This window comes from Somniosus microcephalus, chromosome 4, assembly GCF_052327205.1.
Source record: "Somniosus microcephalus isolate GS21.2 chromosome 4, FLI_Smic_1.0, whole genome shotgun sequence".
NCBI classification, from domain to species: domain Eukaryota; kingdom Metazoa; phylum Chordata; class Chondrichthyes; order Squaliformes; family Somniosidae; genus Somniosus; species Somniosus microcephalus.
The window spans coordinates 313,157,895-313,173,908 of record NC_140990.1 but is presented as its reverse complement, the minus strand read 5'-3'; the positions used below and the strand labels follow the sequence as shown (position 1 = coordinate 313,173,908).

The 16,014-nt window shown below is 50.7% G+C and overlaps 1 protein-coding gene across 1 annotated transcript in view; it reads right to left on the bottom strand.

The window, feature by feature from the left end:
• LOC147120607 (1-phosphatidylinositol 4,5-bisphosphate phosphodiesterase delta-4-like) overlaps positions 1-13,302 on the bottom strand; it is a 47,086-nt gene extending 33,784 nt beyond the window's left edge. Inside the window, exons 1-2 of the mRNA XM_085983864.1 lie at positions 12,903-13,302; positions 11,653-11,831 (exon numbers count right to left, since the gene is read on the bottom strand). Coding sequence (XP_085839990.1) covers positions 11,653-11,831; positions 12,903-12,927 — 204 coding nt within the window. The 5' untranslated portion in view covers positions 12,928-13,302. The remainder of the gene's footprint in view (positions 1-11,652; positions 11,832-12,902) is intronic.
• Positions 13,303-16,014: the final 2,712 nt, after the last annotated feature.

Genomic DNA, 16,014 nt, shown 5'->3' with positions numbered 1-16,014 from the left:
GCTACTAGAACAGCGGTATCCAAAGGTGTTCCAGGGAGTAGGAAGGCTGAACACAAAACCGATCAGTTTGTATATCGATCCACAAGTGAAGCCTGTGGCCCAGCCACTCAGGCGTATACCATTCAACTTAAGGGGGGCAGTAGAGGCCAAAATAAAACAATTGAGGGCCATGGACATTATCGAACCTGTAACTGGTCCCACCCCATAGGTAAATCCTGTGGTTATTATACCAAAAGCGGATAAGGATGTAAGGTTATGCCTAGACATGAGACGAGCAAACCAGGCAATAGTGAGGGAACGATATCCAATCCCCACCGTTGATGAGATACTCCAAGGTATGAACGGCTCGACGGTGTTTAGTAAACTAGACCTGAAATGGGGTTATCACCAGCTAGAATTGACCCCTGAGTCACAAGAAATCACAACGTTTGCAGTTCATAACGGAGTATACAGGTACAAGAGGCTGATATTCAGTGTATCTTCAGCTAGTGAGCAATATCAGCACGAGATAGCTAATGCCTTAGCTGGAATAGAGGGTGTTGAAAACATCTCAGACGACATTATCGTGCATGCACACGACCAGGAAACGCACGACAGATGCCTGCACGCTGTCATGACCAGACTAATGGAAAGTGGACTGACACTAAACTCAGAGAAGTGCCAATTCAACATGGACCGATTGATTTTCATGGGAATCCTGTTGTCTGAAAAGGGCATCGGACCAACAGCAGAGAGAGTGCGAGCGGTGGCAGAAGCTCGGGAACCAGAGAATGCTACAGAGGTGAGGAGTTTCTTGGGACTCGTTGGGTACAGTAGCAGATTCATCCGGCAGTTTGCAATGCTATCAGTGCCACTGCAACGCCTGACGAGAAAAGACACACCATTTAAATTTGGATCACAACAGAGACAGTCATTCAGTGCACGCAAGGAAGAGTTGGCCAGAGCCGGCACTTTAGCATATTTTGATAAGGACGCACCAACCAAGGTGATAACAGATGCCAGTCCTGTAGGTTTAGGCGCAGTACTAGTTCAGGACCAACAGGGACGAGAGGTGCCAATATGCTATGTAAGTCGTAGTTTAACAGACTGTGAGAGGAAATACTCTCAAACAGAGAGAGAGGCCTTAGCTCTTGTATGGGCTTGTGAGAGGCTGCATCCATATGTGTATGGCCGAAAATTTAACTTGGTAACTGACCATAAGCCATTACAAGTGATATACGGCCCACACACTAAACCTTGTGCCTGTATAGAGAGATGGGTACTTTGATTACAGCCGTACGATTTTAAGGTGATACACATTCCAGGCAAGCAAAACATTGCAGACCCACTGTCACGATTGCTGGGGGAGACAGCAAAGTAGGAGAGACATTCTCATGGCTCAGATGAATACGTGAGATTTGTAGCTGTGAGTGCGACACCAAAAGCACTCACTACTAGAGAGGTGGAGGAAGCCTCTGCTACCGACCCAGAGCTGATTGAGGTACGGAAGGCAATCACAAACGGACATTTTGAGAACTGTAAAGCTTATGCAGCAATTGCAAATGAGCTGTGCGTAGTGGGGTACCTAGTTCTTCGGGGAACACGCATCGTGCTACCCACAGTGTTACACGCACTGTAAAGTATGTGTCTATACTTAATTCAATAATGAAGAGACAGCTTAGAAGATTCAACGTAGGTCTTTACTTTATACCAACAGGCGGGAACTGAGGGGAAATCAGTGCCCACAGTACTATTTATACCCCCATGGCCAGGGGTGGTACTACGGTATCACTACGCCCTACAAAGTAGTGTTGCCCTGGCCATAGGTCTAAAGCAACATACATATTACATACACAACATTCCTCCCCTTTTAATTAAAACGTACCCGTGCAATTAAGTCAATGGATGCCCCATAATTAGGGCTAATAACATTTGGTAACACAATCTGCATAACATATTTACATCAAGGGTTGTCTACTTATATACATATAAGCAGAAACAGGTTATAGATTCAGTCTCTGAGGAGGCCTCCTGTCTCGACTAGGATAACGTCTTTCTCTAGTCGGTCTCGGTGTAGGCGGCGGTACTTCCGTCACCCCTTCATCGCTGGACTCATCGGTGTCTGATGGCACATCCTGTGCCGTGGAGATCACTGGAGTGCTGAACTCCTCGCCATCCTGAGGCCTCTGTAACGACGAGCTGGGCTGTGATTCCGCTGTAATAATGTGCTGAGACGTTTGAGGTGGTGGATCAGTTGGGTTTCTGGACTCCACAAGTTGATCAGCATGTCATCTGATTATGCCTTCCCCTGTCTCAACTGTGTACATCAAGGGTCCCTGGCGGGCCTTGATCGTACCAGGCCGCCACTTTTCCTTCCTATAATCACGGGCCAACACTTGCTGCCCCACCTCGAAGCTCCGTGTCTGCCTGTCAGGAGTCCTACGAAATACTCGGTTTTCCACATCTCTCCGAATGTTTGGTTTAAGCAATTCAAGGCGAGACCTTAACCTTCTATTAAAGAACATGACGGCGGGGGCCTGGTTGGTCACCGTATGTGCAGCATTACGGTATGCGAATAGGAAGTTGTCCACCTTGTGTTGTAGTGGCAACCTTTCCTCTCCCATCGCCTTGATGGCCTTTTTAAAAGTCTGTACAAATCGCTCTGCCAGCCCATTTGTAGCCGGATGATATGGTGCGGACGTATAATGTCGCACTCCATTCCTTTTTAGGAATGCTTGAAATTCTTCTGCCACAAATTGTGGCCCATTGTCCGAACAGACTTGCTCGGGCACCCCGTTTCGGGCAAAAATGGTCCTTAAGACTGTGACCGTCTTTTCGGCTGTCGTTGATGACATCTTTATGACTTCCGGCCATTTTGAATGGGCGTCCACTACAATGAGGAACATCGCATCCAGGAAGGGGCCAGCAAAGTCTACGTGGATCCTTTGCCACGGCGTTGAGGGCCACTCCCACGGATGTAGTGGGGCTTGTGGTGGTACGTTCTGTACCATCTGGCATCCTTGGCACGCTTTTGCTACTTCCTCAATGTCCCTGTCAATGCCGGGCCACCAGACGTAGGCTCTGGCGAGGCTTTTCATTTTGACACCCCCCAGATGACCTTCGTGTAAGTCCTGCAACACTTTATGTTGTAATTTTTGAGGGACCACTACCCTGGCTCCGCACATCAATGTGCCCCGGCAGACGGACAACTGGTCCTTCCTTGCTGAAAACGCCGGCAATGATGCGTCACCCTGCGCCGGCCAGCCTTTCACGGTTAGTTCGTAAACCCTTGCCAATGTCGGGTCGTTCCATGTTTCCCGCTCGATACATTGGCTGGTGATGGGCAAGTGTTCCATAACAGCCGTATGATATATTTCAACGGGGTCCTGTACTATCTCTTCGATCTCGGTAGGCAATGGTAGCCGCGACAGGCCATCCGCATTGCCATGCTGTTTGGTACCCTTATATTCGATAAGGTACTGGTGTGCGCCTAAGAACAGTGACCATCTCTGTAGCCTTTGGGCCGTCATCAGGGGCACCCCTTTTGTTGGATTAAATATCGACACCAACGGTTGATGATCCGTCAGTAGTGTGAAACGTTGCCCATGCAGGTAGTGGTGGAATTTTTTTACACCCCACACCAGACTGAGGGCCTCCCTGTCGATTTGCGCATAGTTTCTTTCAGCTGTAGTTAACGACCTTGAGGCAAATGCTATTGGCCTCTCCGTCCCGTTGGGAAATTTGTGTGACAACACTGCCCCTATACCATACGGGGAGGCGTCACATGCCAACCTCATTGGCATTTTTGGGTCAAAGTGTGCGAGCACTTCCTTTGATGTGATGAGTTGTTTACCCTTTTTAAAAGCAGCCTCACACGTTTCGTCCCAATTCCAGGAGACTCCCTTTTGTAGCAATGAATTTAGTGGATGTAGAATGGACGATAAGTTCGGGAGGAACTTATGGTAATAGTTTATAAGGCCTAAGAATGATCGTAACTGAGATACATTCTCAGGGGGCGGGGCCTTCACTACTGCCTCGATCTTTTCCGGGGACTTATGCAGGCCTTCCTTATCTATAATGTGACCACAGTATGAGATACGTTCCTGGAAAAACTCACATTTCTGCTTGTTCGCCCTGAGTCCGTATTGTTGTAACCGCAGAAGTACTCGCTCCAGGTTAGCGAGGTGGTCGTTATCCATTTGTCCTGTCACCAGGATGTCATCCAGGTAGCATTGCGTTCCTGGAATGCCCTGTAGGACCTGTTCCATGGTCCTCTGCCATATTGCCGGGGCGGACGCCACACCAAATACCAGGCGATTGTACTGGTACAATCCCTTGTGTATGTTAATCGTTAGGAGCTTTTTCGAGTCCTGCTCCACCTCCATCTGTAAATAAGCTTGACAAAGGTCAATCTTCGTAAAGTGTCTACCCCCAGCTAACGATGCGAATATGTCTTCTATCCGCGGCAGCGGATACTGTACCGTGTGCAGGACTGGGTTAATAGTTATCTTAAAATCCCCGCAAATGCGAACCTTCTTTGGTTCCCCCGGTGTGTTATTTGCAGATTTCTTTATAACTGGGACGATGGGCATGGCCCACTCGCTCCACTCAATCTTTGTAAGGACACCTGCACTCTCTAAGGCGTCCAGTTCTGCTTCCACCGCTGGCCGAATGGCATAAGGCACAGGTCTGGCCTTACAAAACTTGGGGTTTGCGTCTTGAGCAATAGTTATTTTTGCTCTAATGTCCTTTAAGGTCCCCAGCCCTTGTTGGAACACCTCTGGCGTTTTTGCCAATAGTTTCGACAGCCTGCTTGTAATGGTTGTATCATCCGTGGTGGTCTCTACTTTTAACTCGTGTATCGACTTCCAGTTGAAGTGGATTTTTCTTATCCATTCCCTACCCAAAAGTGGTGGTCCACCGTTTGGTAGGACGTATAAATAAAGTCCTGGCACTTTTGTGCCGTTGTATTTAACTGTTACTTGCATTTTTCCCTTCGGGTAAACTTTTTGTCCAGTATATGTTTTTAATTTAATTTCCGTATCCTTTAAGGGAATGCTTTTGAACAGCCTGTTATAATCTTGTTCATTAATTACTGATAGGGCTGAACCCGTGTCCAGCTCCATATTAACTTCGACGCCTGCTACCTTCATTTTAACCCACATTGTGCTGTGGTCCTCCGTTTTGTCTACACCATATAACTTGAGACATCCCAGACCTTTAGGCTCTGCTTTTGTGCCTTCCTGTGACTCGTCTGAGCTACTGTCAGATATCTTATGTATTTTTGTCCTTGCCTTGGTACTGCTCGGACTGCCCCCACGATTGGGTTTCGTACCAGACCGACAAACTTTCGCTATATGCCCCTTTTTACCACACTGCCGGCATATTTTATCACAAAACCAACAATTACTTTGGTCGTGGGTGGTTTTGCCACAACGGTAGCATTTACCTTTGTGAAGTGTCACCTCATGGGTGTCATGGCTGGTTGTGTTTTGTCATATTTGGGCCGCACCCTGTGCTGCTGCTTCATGGGCCAATGCTATTTCAATCGCCTGATCTAGGCTGAGCTGTTTCTTGGCTAGCAACCGTTTACGTGTATTCTCATTTAACATGCCACAGACAAATCTATCTCTGATCGCGTCCGTCAATATGGCTCCAAACTGGCAATGTTTGGACAACCTTCTGAGCTCAGCTAAATATGCTGCCTGTGACTCATCATTCCTTTGGTCGCGTCTGTAGAAGCGGTACCTTTCCGCTATAAATGGTGGCTTAGGGTTTAAATGTTCCCTTAACGTATCAACAATTTGGGTGTACGTTTTGTCCGCTGGCTTTTCTGGAGTAAGAAGATTTCTCAGCAGCCCGTATGTTTTTGGCCACATGAAATTTAATAAGGTTGCTACCTTTTGATCATCTTCCACCTTGTTCACTATGCAATAAAGTTCATGCCTCTCGATATAGGCCTCCCATTCTTCTGTGTCCTCCACAAATGGTGCCAACCACCCGTCTTTAGACATTTTTAATTGGTGAAGAGAGAACAAAAAACTTTTCCCCTTTTGTCCACTAGATGGCGGTTAAAAAAAAACTTTTCCCCTTTTGTCCACTAGATCGTGCTGTTTTTTTTTACTGCTGGATGAAAAAAAAAAATTCCCTTTTGTCCACTAGATGGCGTGTTAGTCCTCGTGGCTCCATTTATTCCCGAGCTCGCCTGCCCGTTCCTTGCAGCAGCCGTTCCCTGGAAGGATTTCAGTTACCTGGACTTTTGCCCCGTGGCTGGAGCGCCCCTCTCTGTTGCTGCTGCTCTTTTTGGTACCTGTAGTGCTGGTCGATTTCTCTTGGTCGCCGCTGGCTCTGCACCTCTCGAGTGTTGGTCAATTTCACTTGGTCGCCGCTGGCTCTGCACCTCTCGTCGATTTTTCTTGGTCGCCGCTGGCTCTGCACCTCTCGAGTGTTGGTCGATTTCTCTTGGTCGCCGCTGGCTCTGCACCTCTCGAGTGTTGGTCGATTTCTCTTGGTCGCCGCTGGCTCTGCACCTCTCGAGTGTTGGTCGATTTCTCTTGGTCGCCGCTGGCTCTGCACCTCTCGAGTGTCGGTCGATTTCTCTTGGTCGCCGCTGGGCTGTGTACCTCTCGCACTTGGAGTGTTGGTCGATTTCCCTTGGTCGCCGCTGGACCGTGCAGGCTGGCTGGTAAGAAGCCTCTCTTCTTCTCTCTCCGTACTGCTGCCGTTGCTTTGTTGCACCGTGTACTGGTGAGTTCGAACGTAACTCGTCGCCAGTGTAAAGTATGTGTCTATACTTAATTCAATAATGAAGAGACAGCTTAGAAGATTCAACGTAGGTCTTTACTTTATACCAACAGGCGGGAACTGAGGGGAAATCAGTGCCCACAGTACTATTTATACCCCTATGGCCAGGGGTGGTACTACGGTATCACTACGCCCTACAAAGTAGTGCTGCCCTGGCCATAGGTCTAAAGCAACATACATATTACATACACAACACGCACGAGCCCTGGTGTTAGCACATAAAGGACACTTGGGAATAGTTGGAACAAAGCAACATCTCAGAACCAAGGTTTGGTGGCCTGGCATGGACAAGGCAGCTGAAAAACACTGTAAAGCGTGCCACGGCTGTCAGATAGTAGCCAGACCCGACCCACCTGAACCATTGAGACCAACACCATTACCGGAGGGCCCCTGGCAGGATGTAGCTGTAGACTTACTGGGACCCTTGCCATCCAACCACTCCATTCTTGTGGTAGTTGATTATTATAGTCACTACTATGAATACGACATCATGACCTCCACAACAGAGAAGGTTATTGATAGTTTAGAGTCAATCTTCAGCCGTCATGGTTTGCCAATCACCTGCAAATCTGATAATGGTCCCCAATTCAGATCTAAATTATTCAAAGAATACTGTGAAAACAACGGGATCAAACACCTGAAAATGACAGCAAAATGGGCTCAGGCTAACGGAGAAGTCGAGCGCCAGAATGCGTCGCTGATGAAGAGAATCAGAATTGCTCAGTCAGAAGGACTAGATTGGAAACGTGAACTTAGAAAATATGTGACTGTGTACAGGAGCATTGACCATGCCACGACAGGAAAGAGCCCGGCAGAGCTGCTCTTTAAACGGAAAATGAGAGGAAAGCTGCCAGACATCACAGAGTCGCGCGCAGACATTGAAGTACGTGACCGGGACGCAGAACAAAAAGGCAAGTCCAAACTGTACGCAGATGAACAGCGGAGAACACAATACTCAGAAGTGGAAATTGGCAACACGGTGCTGGTACGGCAGGACAAAGTGAACAAGTTCACCACTCCTTTTAATGCCACACCCCACAAAGTTTTGAGTAAAACAGGGAGTCAAGTAGTAGTAGAATCTCCAGATGGAGCACGCTACTCGAGAAACACTACGTTTGTGAAGAAATACAGAACCAATGGAACAAAGGAGACACTCCATGAGCAGGAGGAAACACAAGGGACTGAGGACAGCATAGTAGACCCTGACACACATACCACTACCACTGTGGCACAGGCAATACCCACTGACACCAACATGTCAGACATACCCAATACAGCCAGACCTCAAAGGGTTAAAAGAAAACCCCAAAGACTGTCTGATTATGTCACAACATAAACTGTGCGAGAACTGCATGGGTGATGTTAAATGTTTAAACCTGGGAATTATTTAGTTGTGTGGTAAGACACAAGTTTGTAAAAAGTTTATAAACCAAATAAGTTATGCAGTGTTATTGTAAGCAACTGTTTGTAAACTGCAAGTTTGTTTCCAAGGAAAAGGGGGATGTCGTGTATTGATTGCGAGTTTGACACCAGTCAATACGGTAATGTAATGTGCATTGCATTATGGGAATTACCTGGGAAAACGGCAGTCGGCCATTTTACACAATAAAGTGAAGATCACAGTTAGAAGCCTGTCTGCCTGATTCTATGCTTTAATGCGTTCATACAACATTGTTCATACAACACTATTAAATCTCCCTTTAACCTTTTCTCCTTTAAGGGGAACAATCCCAGCTTCTCTAATTTCCAGATTATTTCAAATCTGAATCCATTACCTCAAAATGCCCACGGTGGGATTTGAACTCACATCTCCGTGATCATTGGCCCAGGCCTCAGGATTACTAGTCCAGTAACATAACCACTACACTCCCACACCCCACCATACCCCACCCCACCAGGGTTTATAGAACGTAAACCTTGGAACAATCCTCCGATATACCCCAGGGAAACAGTACAGGTGGGTATAGGGTCAGGGAATGGGGGGCAGGGGGTGTGCGGGGTGTGAAAGACAACTTTCCGCCACACACCAGCAAGGGACGTGGTTAGCCGTGAGCAGGGGTTGGCAGGACACTGGACTCAGTGTGCAAGTTCATCGGGAGATGGGTTTACACTCCAGGGTGTCCCAGTGTGTGAGTTCAGTGTGAGATGGGTTTACACTCCAGGGTGTCCCAGTGTGCGAGTTCAGTGTGAGATGGGTTTACACTCCAGGGTGTCCCAGTGTGTGAGTTCAGGGGGAGATGGGTTTACGATCCAGGGTGCCCCAGTGTGTGAGTTCAGTGTGAGATGGGTTTACACTCCAGGGTGTCCCAGTGTGTGAGTTCAGTGTGAGATGGGTTTACGATCCAGGGTGCCCCAGTGTGTGAGTTCAGTGTGAGATGGGTTTACACTCCAGGGTGTCCCAGTGTGCGAGTTCAGTGTGAGATGGGTTTACACTCCAGGGTGTCCTAGTGTGTGAGTTCAGGGGGAGATGGGTTTACACTCCAGGGTGTCCCAGTGTGTGAGTTCAGTGTGAGATGGGTTTACACTCCAGGGTGTCCCAGTGTGTGAGTTCAGTGGGAGATGGGTTTACACTCCAGGGTGCCCCAGTGTGCGAGTTCAGTGGGAGATGGGTTTACACTCCAGGGTGCCCCAGTGTGCGAGTTCAGTGTGAGATGGGTTTACACTCCAGGGTGTCCCAGTGTGCGAGTTCAGTGGGAGATGGGTTTACACTCCAGGGTGTTCCAGTGTGTGAGTTCAGGGGGAGATGGGTTTACACTCCAGGGTGTCCCAGTGTGTGAGTTCGGTGTGGGATGGGTTTACACTCCAGGGTGCCCCAGTGTGTGAGTTCAGTGTGAGATGGGTTTACACTCCAGGGTGCCCCAGTGTGTGAGTTCAGTGTGAGATGGGTTTACACTCCAGGGTGTCCCAGTGTGTGAGTTCAGTGTGAGATGGGTTTACACTCCAGGGTGCCCCAGTGTGTGAGTTCAGTGTGAGATGGGTTTACACTCCAGGGTGTCCCAGTGTGTGAGTTCAGTGTGAGATGGGTTTACACTCCAGGGTGTCCCAGTGTGTGAGTTCAGTGTGAGATGGGTTTACACTCCAGGGTGTCCCAGTGTGTGAGTTCAGGGGGAGATGGGTTTACACTCCAGGGTGTCCTAGTGTGTGAGTTCAGGGGGAGATGGGTTTACACTCCAGGGTGTCCCAGTGTGTGAGTTCGGTGTGAGATGGGTTTACACTCCAGGGTGTCCCAGTGTGTGAGTTCGGTGTGAGATGGGTTTACACTCCAGGGTGCCCCAGTGTGTGAGTTCAGTGTGAGATGGGTTTACACTCCAGGGTGTCCCAGTGTGTGAGTTCAGGGGGAGATGGGTTTACACTCCAGGGTGTCCTAGTGTGTGAGTTCAGGGGGAGATGGGTTTACACTCCAGGGTGTCCCAGTGTGTGAGTTCAGGGGGAGATGGGTTTACACTCCAGGGTGTCCCAGTGTGCGAGTTCAGGGGGAGATGGGTTTACACTCCAGGGTGTCCCAGTGTGTGAGTTCAGTGGGAGATGGGTTTACACTCCAGGGTGTCCCAGTGCGTGAGTTCAGGGGGAGATGGGTTTACACTCCAGGGTGTCCCAGTGTGTGAGTTCAGTGGGAGATGGGTTTACGATCCAGGGTGCCCCAGTGTGTGAGTTCAGGGGGAGATGGGTTTACACTCCAGGGTGCCCCAGTGTGTGAGTTCAGGGGGAGATGGGTTTACACTCCAGGGTGTCCCAGTGTGTGAGTTCAGGGGGAGATGGGTTTACACTCCAGGGTGTTCCAGTGTGTGAGTTCAGGGGGAGATGGGTTTACACTCCAGGGTGTCCCAGTGTGCGAGTTCAGTGGGAGATGGGTTTACACTCCAGGGTGTCCCAGTGTGTGAGTTCAGGGGGAGATGGGTTTACACTCCAGGGTGTTCCAGTGTGTGAGTTCAGTGGGAGATGGGTTTACACTCCAGGGTGCCCCAGTGTGTGAGTTCAGGGGGAGATGGGTTTACACTCCAGGGTGACTCAGTGTGAGAGTTCAGGGGGAGATGGGTTTACACTCCAGGGTGTCCCAGTGTGCGAGTTCAGTGTGAGATGGGTTTACACTCCAGGGTGTCCCACTGTGTGAGTTCAGTGGGAGATGGGTTTACACTCCAGGGTGCCCCAGTGTGTGAGTTCAGGGGGAGATGGGTTTACACTCCAGGGTGTCCCAGTGTGTGAGTTCAGTGGGAGATGGGTTTACACTCCAGGGTGTCCCAGTGTGTGAGTTCAGTGGGAGATGGGTTTACACTCCAGGGTGTTCCAGTGTGTGAGTTCAGGGGGAGATGGGTTTACGATCCAGGGTGCCCCAGTGTGTGAGTTCAGGGGGAGATGGGTTTACACTCCAGGGTGCCCCCGTGTGTGAGTTCAGTGTGAGATGGGTTTACACTCCAGGGTGTCTTTGTGTGTGAGTTCGGTGTGAGATGGGTTTACACTCCAGGGTGTCCCAGTGTGTGAGTTCAGTGTGAGATGGGTTTACACTCCAGGGTGTCCCAGTGTGTGAGTTCAGTGGGAGATGGGTTTACACTCCAGGGTGCCCCAGTGTGTGAGTTCAGGGGGAGATGGGTTTACACTCCAGGGTGTCCCAGTGCGTGAGTTCAGGGGGAGATGGGTTTACGATCCAGGGTGCCCCAGTGTGTGAGTTCAGGGGGAGATGGGTTTACACTCCAGGGTGTCCCAGTGTGTGAGTTCAGTGTGAGATGGGTTTACACTCCAGGGTGTCTTTGTGTGTGAGTTCGGTGTGAGATGGGTTTACACTCCAGGGTGTCCCAGTGTGCGAGTTCAGTGTGAGATGGGTTTACACTCCAGGGTGCCCCAGTGTGTGAGTTCAGGGGGAGATGGGTTTACCTGGATAGTTAAGTTGAGCGGTCGGTAACCAGCATTGTCTTTGGGGTGTTCGGGGTCGAAGTTAGAATCCAGCACTCTCATGAAGGGCGGTTTGAGTACGAAGCCGCAGCGAGCGTTGGGATTGAAGAGCCCGTCGTTCAGATCCATCTCCTCCCCGGCCGTCTGGAAGTTCAATGCCACTCAACGGAGACAAAAGGAGAAGCCATGTTGGTCAGTCCCATCACCGCGACCGCGTGTGGGTTCGGACTGTGCGGGTAACTGACTGTGTGACCCCGACCGTTACTGTGTGACCCCTGTGACCCCGACTGTTACTGTGTGACCCCTGTGACCCCGATCATTACTGCGTCACCCCCGTGACCCCGACCATTACTGTGTGACCCGTGACCCCGATCATTACTGTGTCACCCTTGTGACCCCGATCGTTACTCTGTGACCCCGATCATTACTGAGCGACCGTTTGACCCGTGTGATGCCAATCGTTATTGTGTGACCCGTGTGACACCGATCGTTATTGTGTGACCCCTGTGTGACCCCGATCGTTATTGTGTGACCCCTGTGTGACCCCGATCGTTATTGTGTGGCCCCTGTGTGACCCATTTGACCTGTGTGACCCCGATCGTTACTATGTGACCCCCTGTGTGACCCCGATCATTATTGTCGTGACCCCTGTGTGACCCGTTTGACTCCGATCGTTACTGTGTGACCCCCAATCGTTACTGTGTGACCCCTGTGTGACCCCCCAAATTTTTACTGTGACCCCGACCGTTACTCTGTGACCCCCTGTGTGACCCCGATCATTACTGTGTGACCCGCCGATCATTACTCTGTGACCCGTAGTGACCCCCAATCATTACTGTGTGACCCCTGTGTGACCCCCGATCGTTACTGTGTGACCCCCGATCGTTACTCTGTGACCCCGATCATAACTCTGACCCCGTCTCACCCCGATTGTTACTCTTTGACCCCTGTGTGAACCCCCGATCGTTACTGTGTGACCCCCGATCGTTACTCTGTGACCCCAGTGTGACCCCTGGCAATCCGAACACTGTCCTCACATATCTGCCGTCCGCACTCTCCGACAGGATAGTGAGCTGGAGCAGAAACCCTGGGGGATTTTGTCCCCAATCCCGAGGGTTTGAGGGAAGTTGCGGATTCCTTCCCCCGGGGATCGGAGCAGGAGCACCACGCCCTCCACCGGTCTCTTCTACTGAACCCGTTCACTCGGGAGATCCCGTTGGGAGGTTAGTTACCTATTTGGCATCCAGTGTTCCACATCTCCTGTGGGCTGAAGTTGGAGGAGTCTGTTCGGAATCCGCTGGGGTACACGCGGGTCAGCTGCCAGGCGTTGTGACGCACAAACTCGTTCACTGATAGCGGAACAGAAGGGACAGAATCGTGAATAATCCACCCCAGGGCACGAAGGTGGGGAGAGGGCAAAACCAAGCTAACTGTTCAACATCTCACCGGCAGAGAAACAAGAGCGACCAAATCCAGCCACTCGGACCATCGAAAGCCCATTCACTCCCGGGGATCTGTTATTTTAAATGTAAACCCCCCGAACCCCTCGATTAGATTCCAGCCTGTATCTCACTCCCAGGTAACTGTTATTCTACATATAAACCCCCAAAACCCGATTAAGATTCCAGTCTGTAACTCACTCCCCGGGTATCTGTTATTCTTATATATAAAACCCCCCAACCCCTCGATTTAGATTCCAGTCTGTAACTCACTCTCCGCGGTATCTGTTATTTCTATATTATATAAACCCCCCGAACCCCTCGATTAGATTCCAGCCTGTAACTCACTCCCGGGTATCTGTTTACTTCTACATATAAACCCCCCAACCCCCTCGATTAGATTCCAGTCTGTAACTCCCTCCCCGGGTATCTGTTATTCTATATATAAACCCCCCCGAACCCCTCGATTAGATTCCAGCCTGTAACTCACTCTCCTGGGTATCCATTATTCTATATATTAACCCCCCAACCCCTCGATTAGATTCCAGTCTGTAACTCTCTCCCGGGTATCTGTTTATTCTATATATAAAACCCACCCAAACCCCTCGATTAGATTCCAGCCTGTAACTCACTCCCGGGTATCCGTTTATTCTATATATATAAACCCCCTCGACCCCCTCGATTAGATTCCAGCCTGTAACTCACTCCCGGGTATCTCTGTTATCTATCTATCTATATATATATATAAAAGGATCGTGGTGTCTGTCTGTCCGGGGCATCACTCAAAAGTTATAGAGCGTACCTACACATATGTTATATCAAAAGAAAGCTTATGATTAGGGGAGCCTCATAGGCGTATTTACTTTTTGGTCAGACAAAAATTGTTCGGACAGTATGCAAAAAACGTTCAAAAATCCGCTCATTAGCGGTTGGTCAATCATACGGGGGAATCCGCTCATTAGCATTGAGTGACGTGAAGGTTGACCAATCCTACTGGGGGAGCGTGCTGCGTCACGGGGGGCGTTTCATGATGTGTGTGGGCAGGGCCTAATCTTTCAAACTGCCATTAGTGCCCACAAAAATGGCGGCCCGCCCCTCCTCTTCACCCGCAAAATCTCCCTCCGGCTCTCACCTTTTAGCGGGGGAGAGGCTGCTTTAAATTAGATCTCTTCATCTCTTTTGTTTATCTTTTCTCTGGCCGGAGCTGCGCAGGAAAACAGACAACCACGCGGCCTGAGAGACAGCGGAGCGGGGGAAGCAGCTGGCGGCGGGCCGCAGCGGGGAGCTGAGCTCGGTATGAGTGGCGGCGGGCTGCAGCGGGAGCGCTGGCCGCAGCGGGAGCTCTGAGTGAGCTCTGGTGAGCGCCGGTGGGCCGCAGCGGCAGTCGGACCGGGCCTGAGCACTACCACCGACGCGCGAAGGGGGGGCTCCGCTTCGCCGGAAGCAGCAGGGGTCCATCGGGCCGGGCCTGAGGCGCTATAGGCCTGTGCACGGGTCGGAGCGGGGAGCTCAGCTCAGGTGAGTCGGGCCGGGCCTGAGGCGCTAGGGAGAGGGAGAGGGGAGGGAGGGAGAGAGAGAGAGGAAAGGAGGGAGAGACAGGGGGAGAGGGAGAGAGGAGAGAGGAGGGGGAGGAGGGAGGGAGAGAGAGGGAGGAGAGAGGAGAGGGGGAGAGGGAGGGAGAGGAGAGGGGGAGAGAGAGAGAGAGGGGGTGAGAGAGAGGGAGGGAGAGAGAGAGCATGTGAGGGAGGGGGGAAGAGGAGAGAGAGGGGAGAGAGAGGGAGGGGGGAGAGAAGAGAGAGGGGAGAGAGAGAGAGCGGCAGGGAGGAGAGAGAGGGGAGGAGGGAGAGAGAGAGAGGTGTTGAAGGAGAGGGAACGAGTGAAGGGAGGTGAGGAGAGGGAGGGACAGAGCTCACCTTCTTCCTTCCTTCCTTCCTTCCTTCAGCCGCCGCGCAATTCAAACTTCCCGCCGCGACCTCACAAAAATGGCGGGCCGTCCTTCTTCATCCGCCGGGCTTTGAGTCCAGCCCCTTCCCTCGGGGTGTCTTCCTCTCTTTATCTCCTTCCCTCACTCTCTCTCCTCTTCTCCTCTCTCTCTCTCTCTCTCTCTCTCTCTCTCCTTCCTCCTCTCTCTCTCCTTCCTCTCTCTCGTCTCTCTATTCCTCTCCCTCTCTCTCTCTGTCTCTCTCTCCTTCCCTCTCTCTTCTCTCTCGTCCTTCCCTCTCTCTCTCTGTCCCTCTCTCCTCTCCCCTCTCTCTCTCTCCTTCCTCTCTCTCTCCTTCCTCTCTCTCTCTCTCTCCTTCCCTCTCTCTCCCTCTCCTTCCCTCTCTCTCTCTCTCTTCCTTCCTCTCTCTCTCTCTCTCCTTCCCTCTCTCTCTCTCTCCTTCCCTCTGTCTCTCTCTCCTTCCCTCTCTCTCTTCTCCTTCCCCCTCTCTCTCTCCTTCCCTCTCTCTCTCTCTCCTTCCCTCGCTCTCTCTCTCTCCTTCCCTCTCTCTCTCTCTCCTTCCCTCTGTCTCTCTCTCCTTCCCTCTCTGTCTCTGTCTCTCTCTCCCTCCGTCTCTCTCTTCTCCCCCCAGTCTCTCTCTCTCTTCCCCCTCTCTCTCTCTCTCTCCCCCCTCTCTCTCTTTCTCCTTCCCCCTTTCTCTCTCTCTCCTTCCCCTCTCTCTCTTTCCCTCTCTCTCTCTTTCCCTCTCTCTCTCTCTCTCCTTCCCACACAGACAGACAGACAGACAAACTCATTTATATATATATAAAATTATTTCCTACTTTTTCATAACAACATGCCCTCAAAAAAACCCTCGGCACCCGCCGAGGCACTCCAGCTAGTTCTATATATAAACCCCCAGAACCCCTCGATTAGATTCCAGCCTGTAACTCACTTCCGGGTATCTGTTATTCTATATATAAA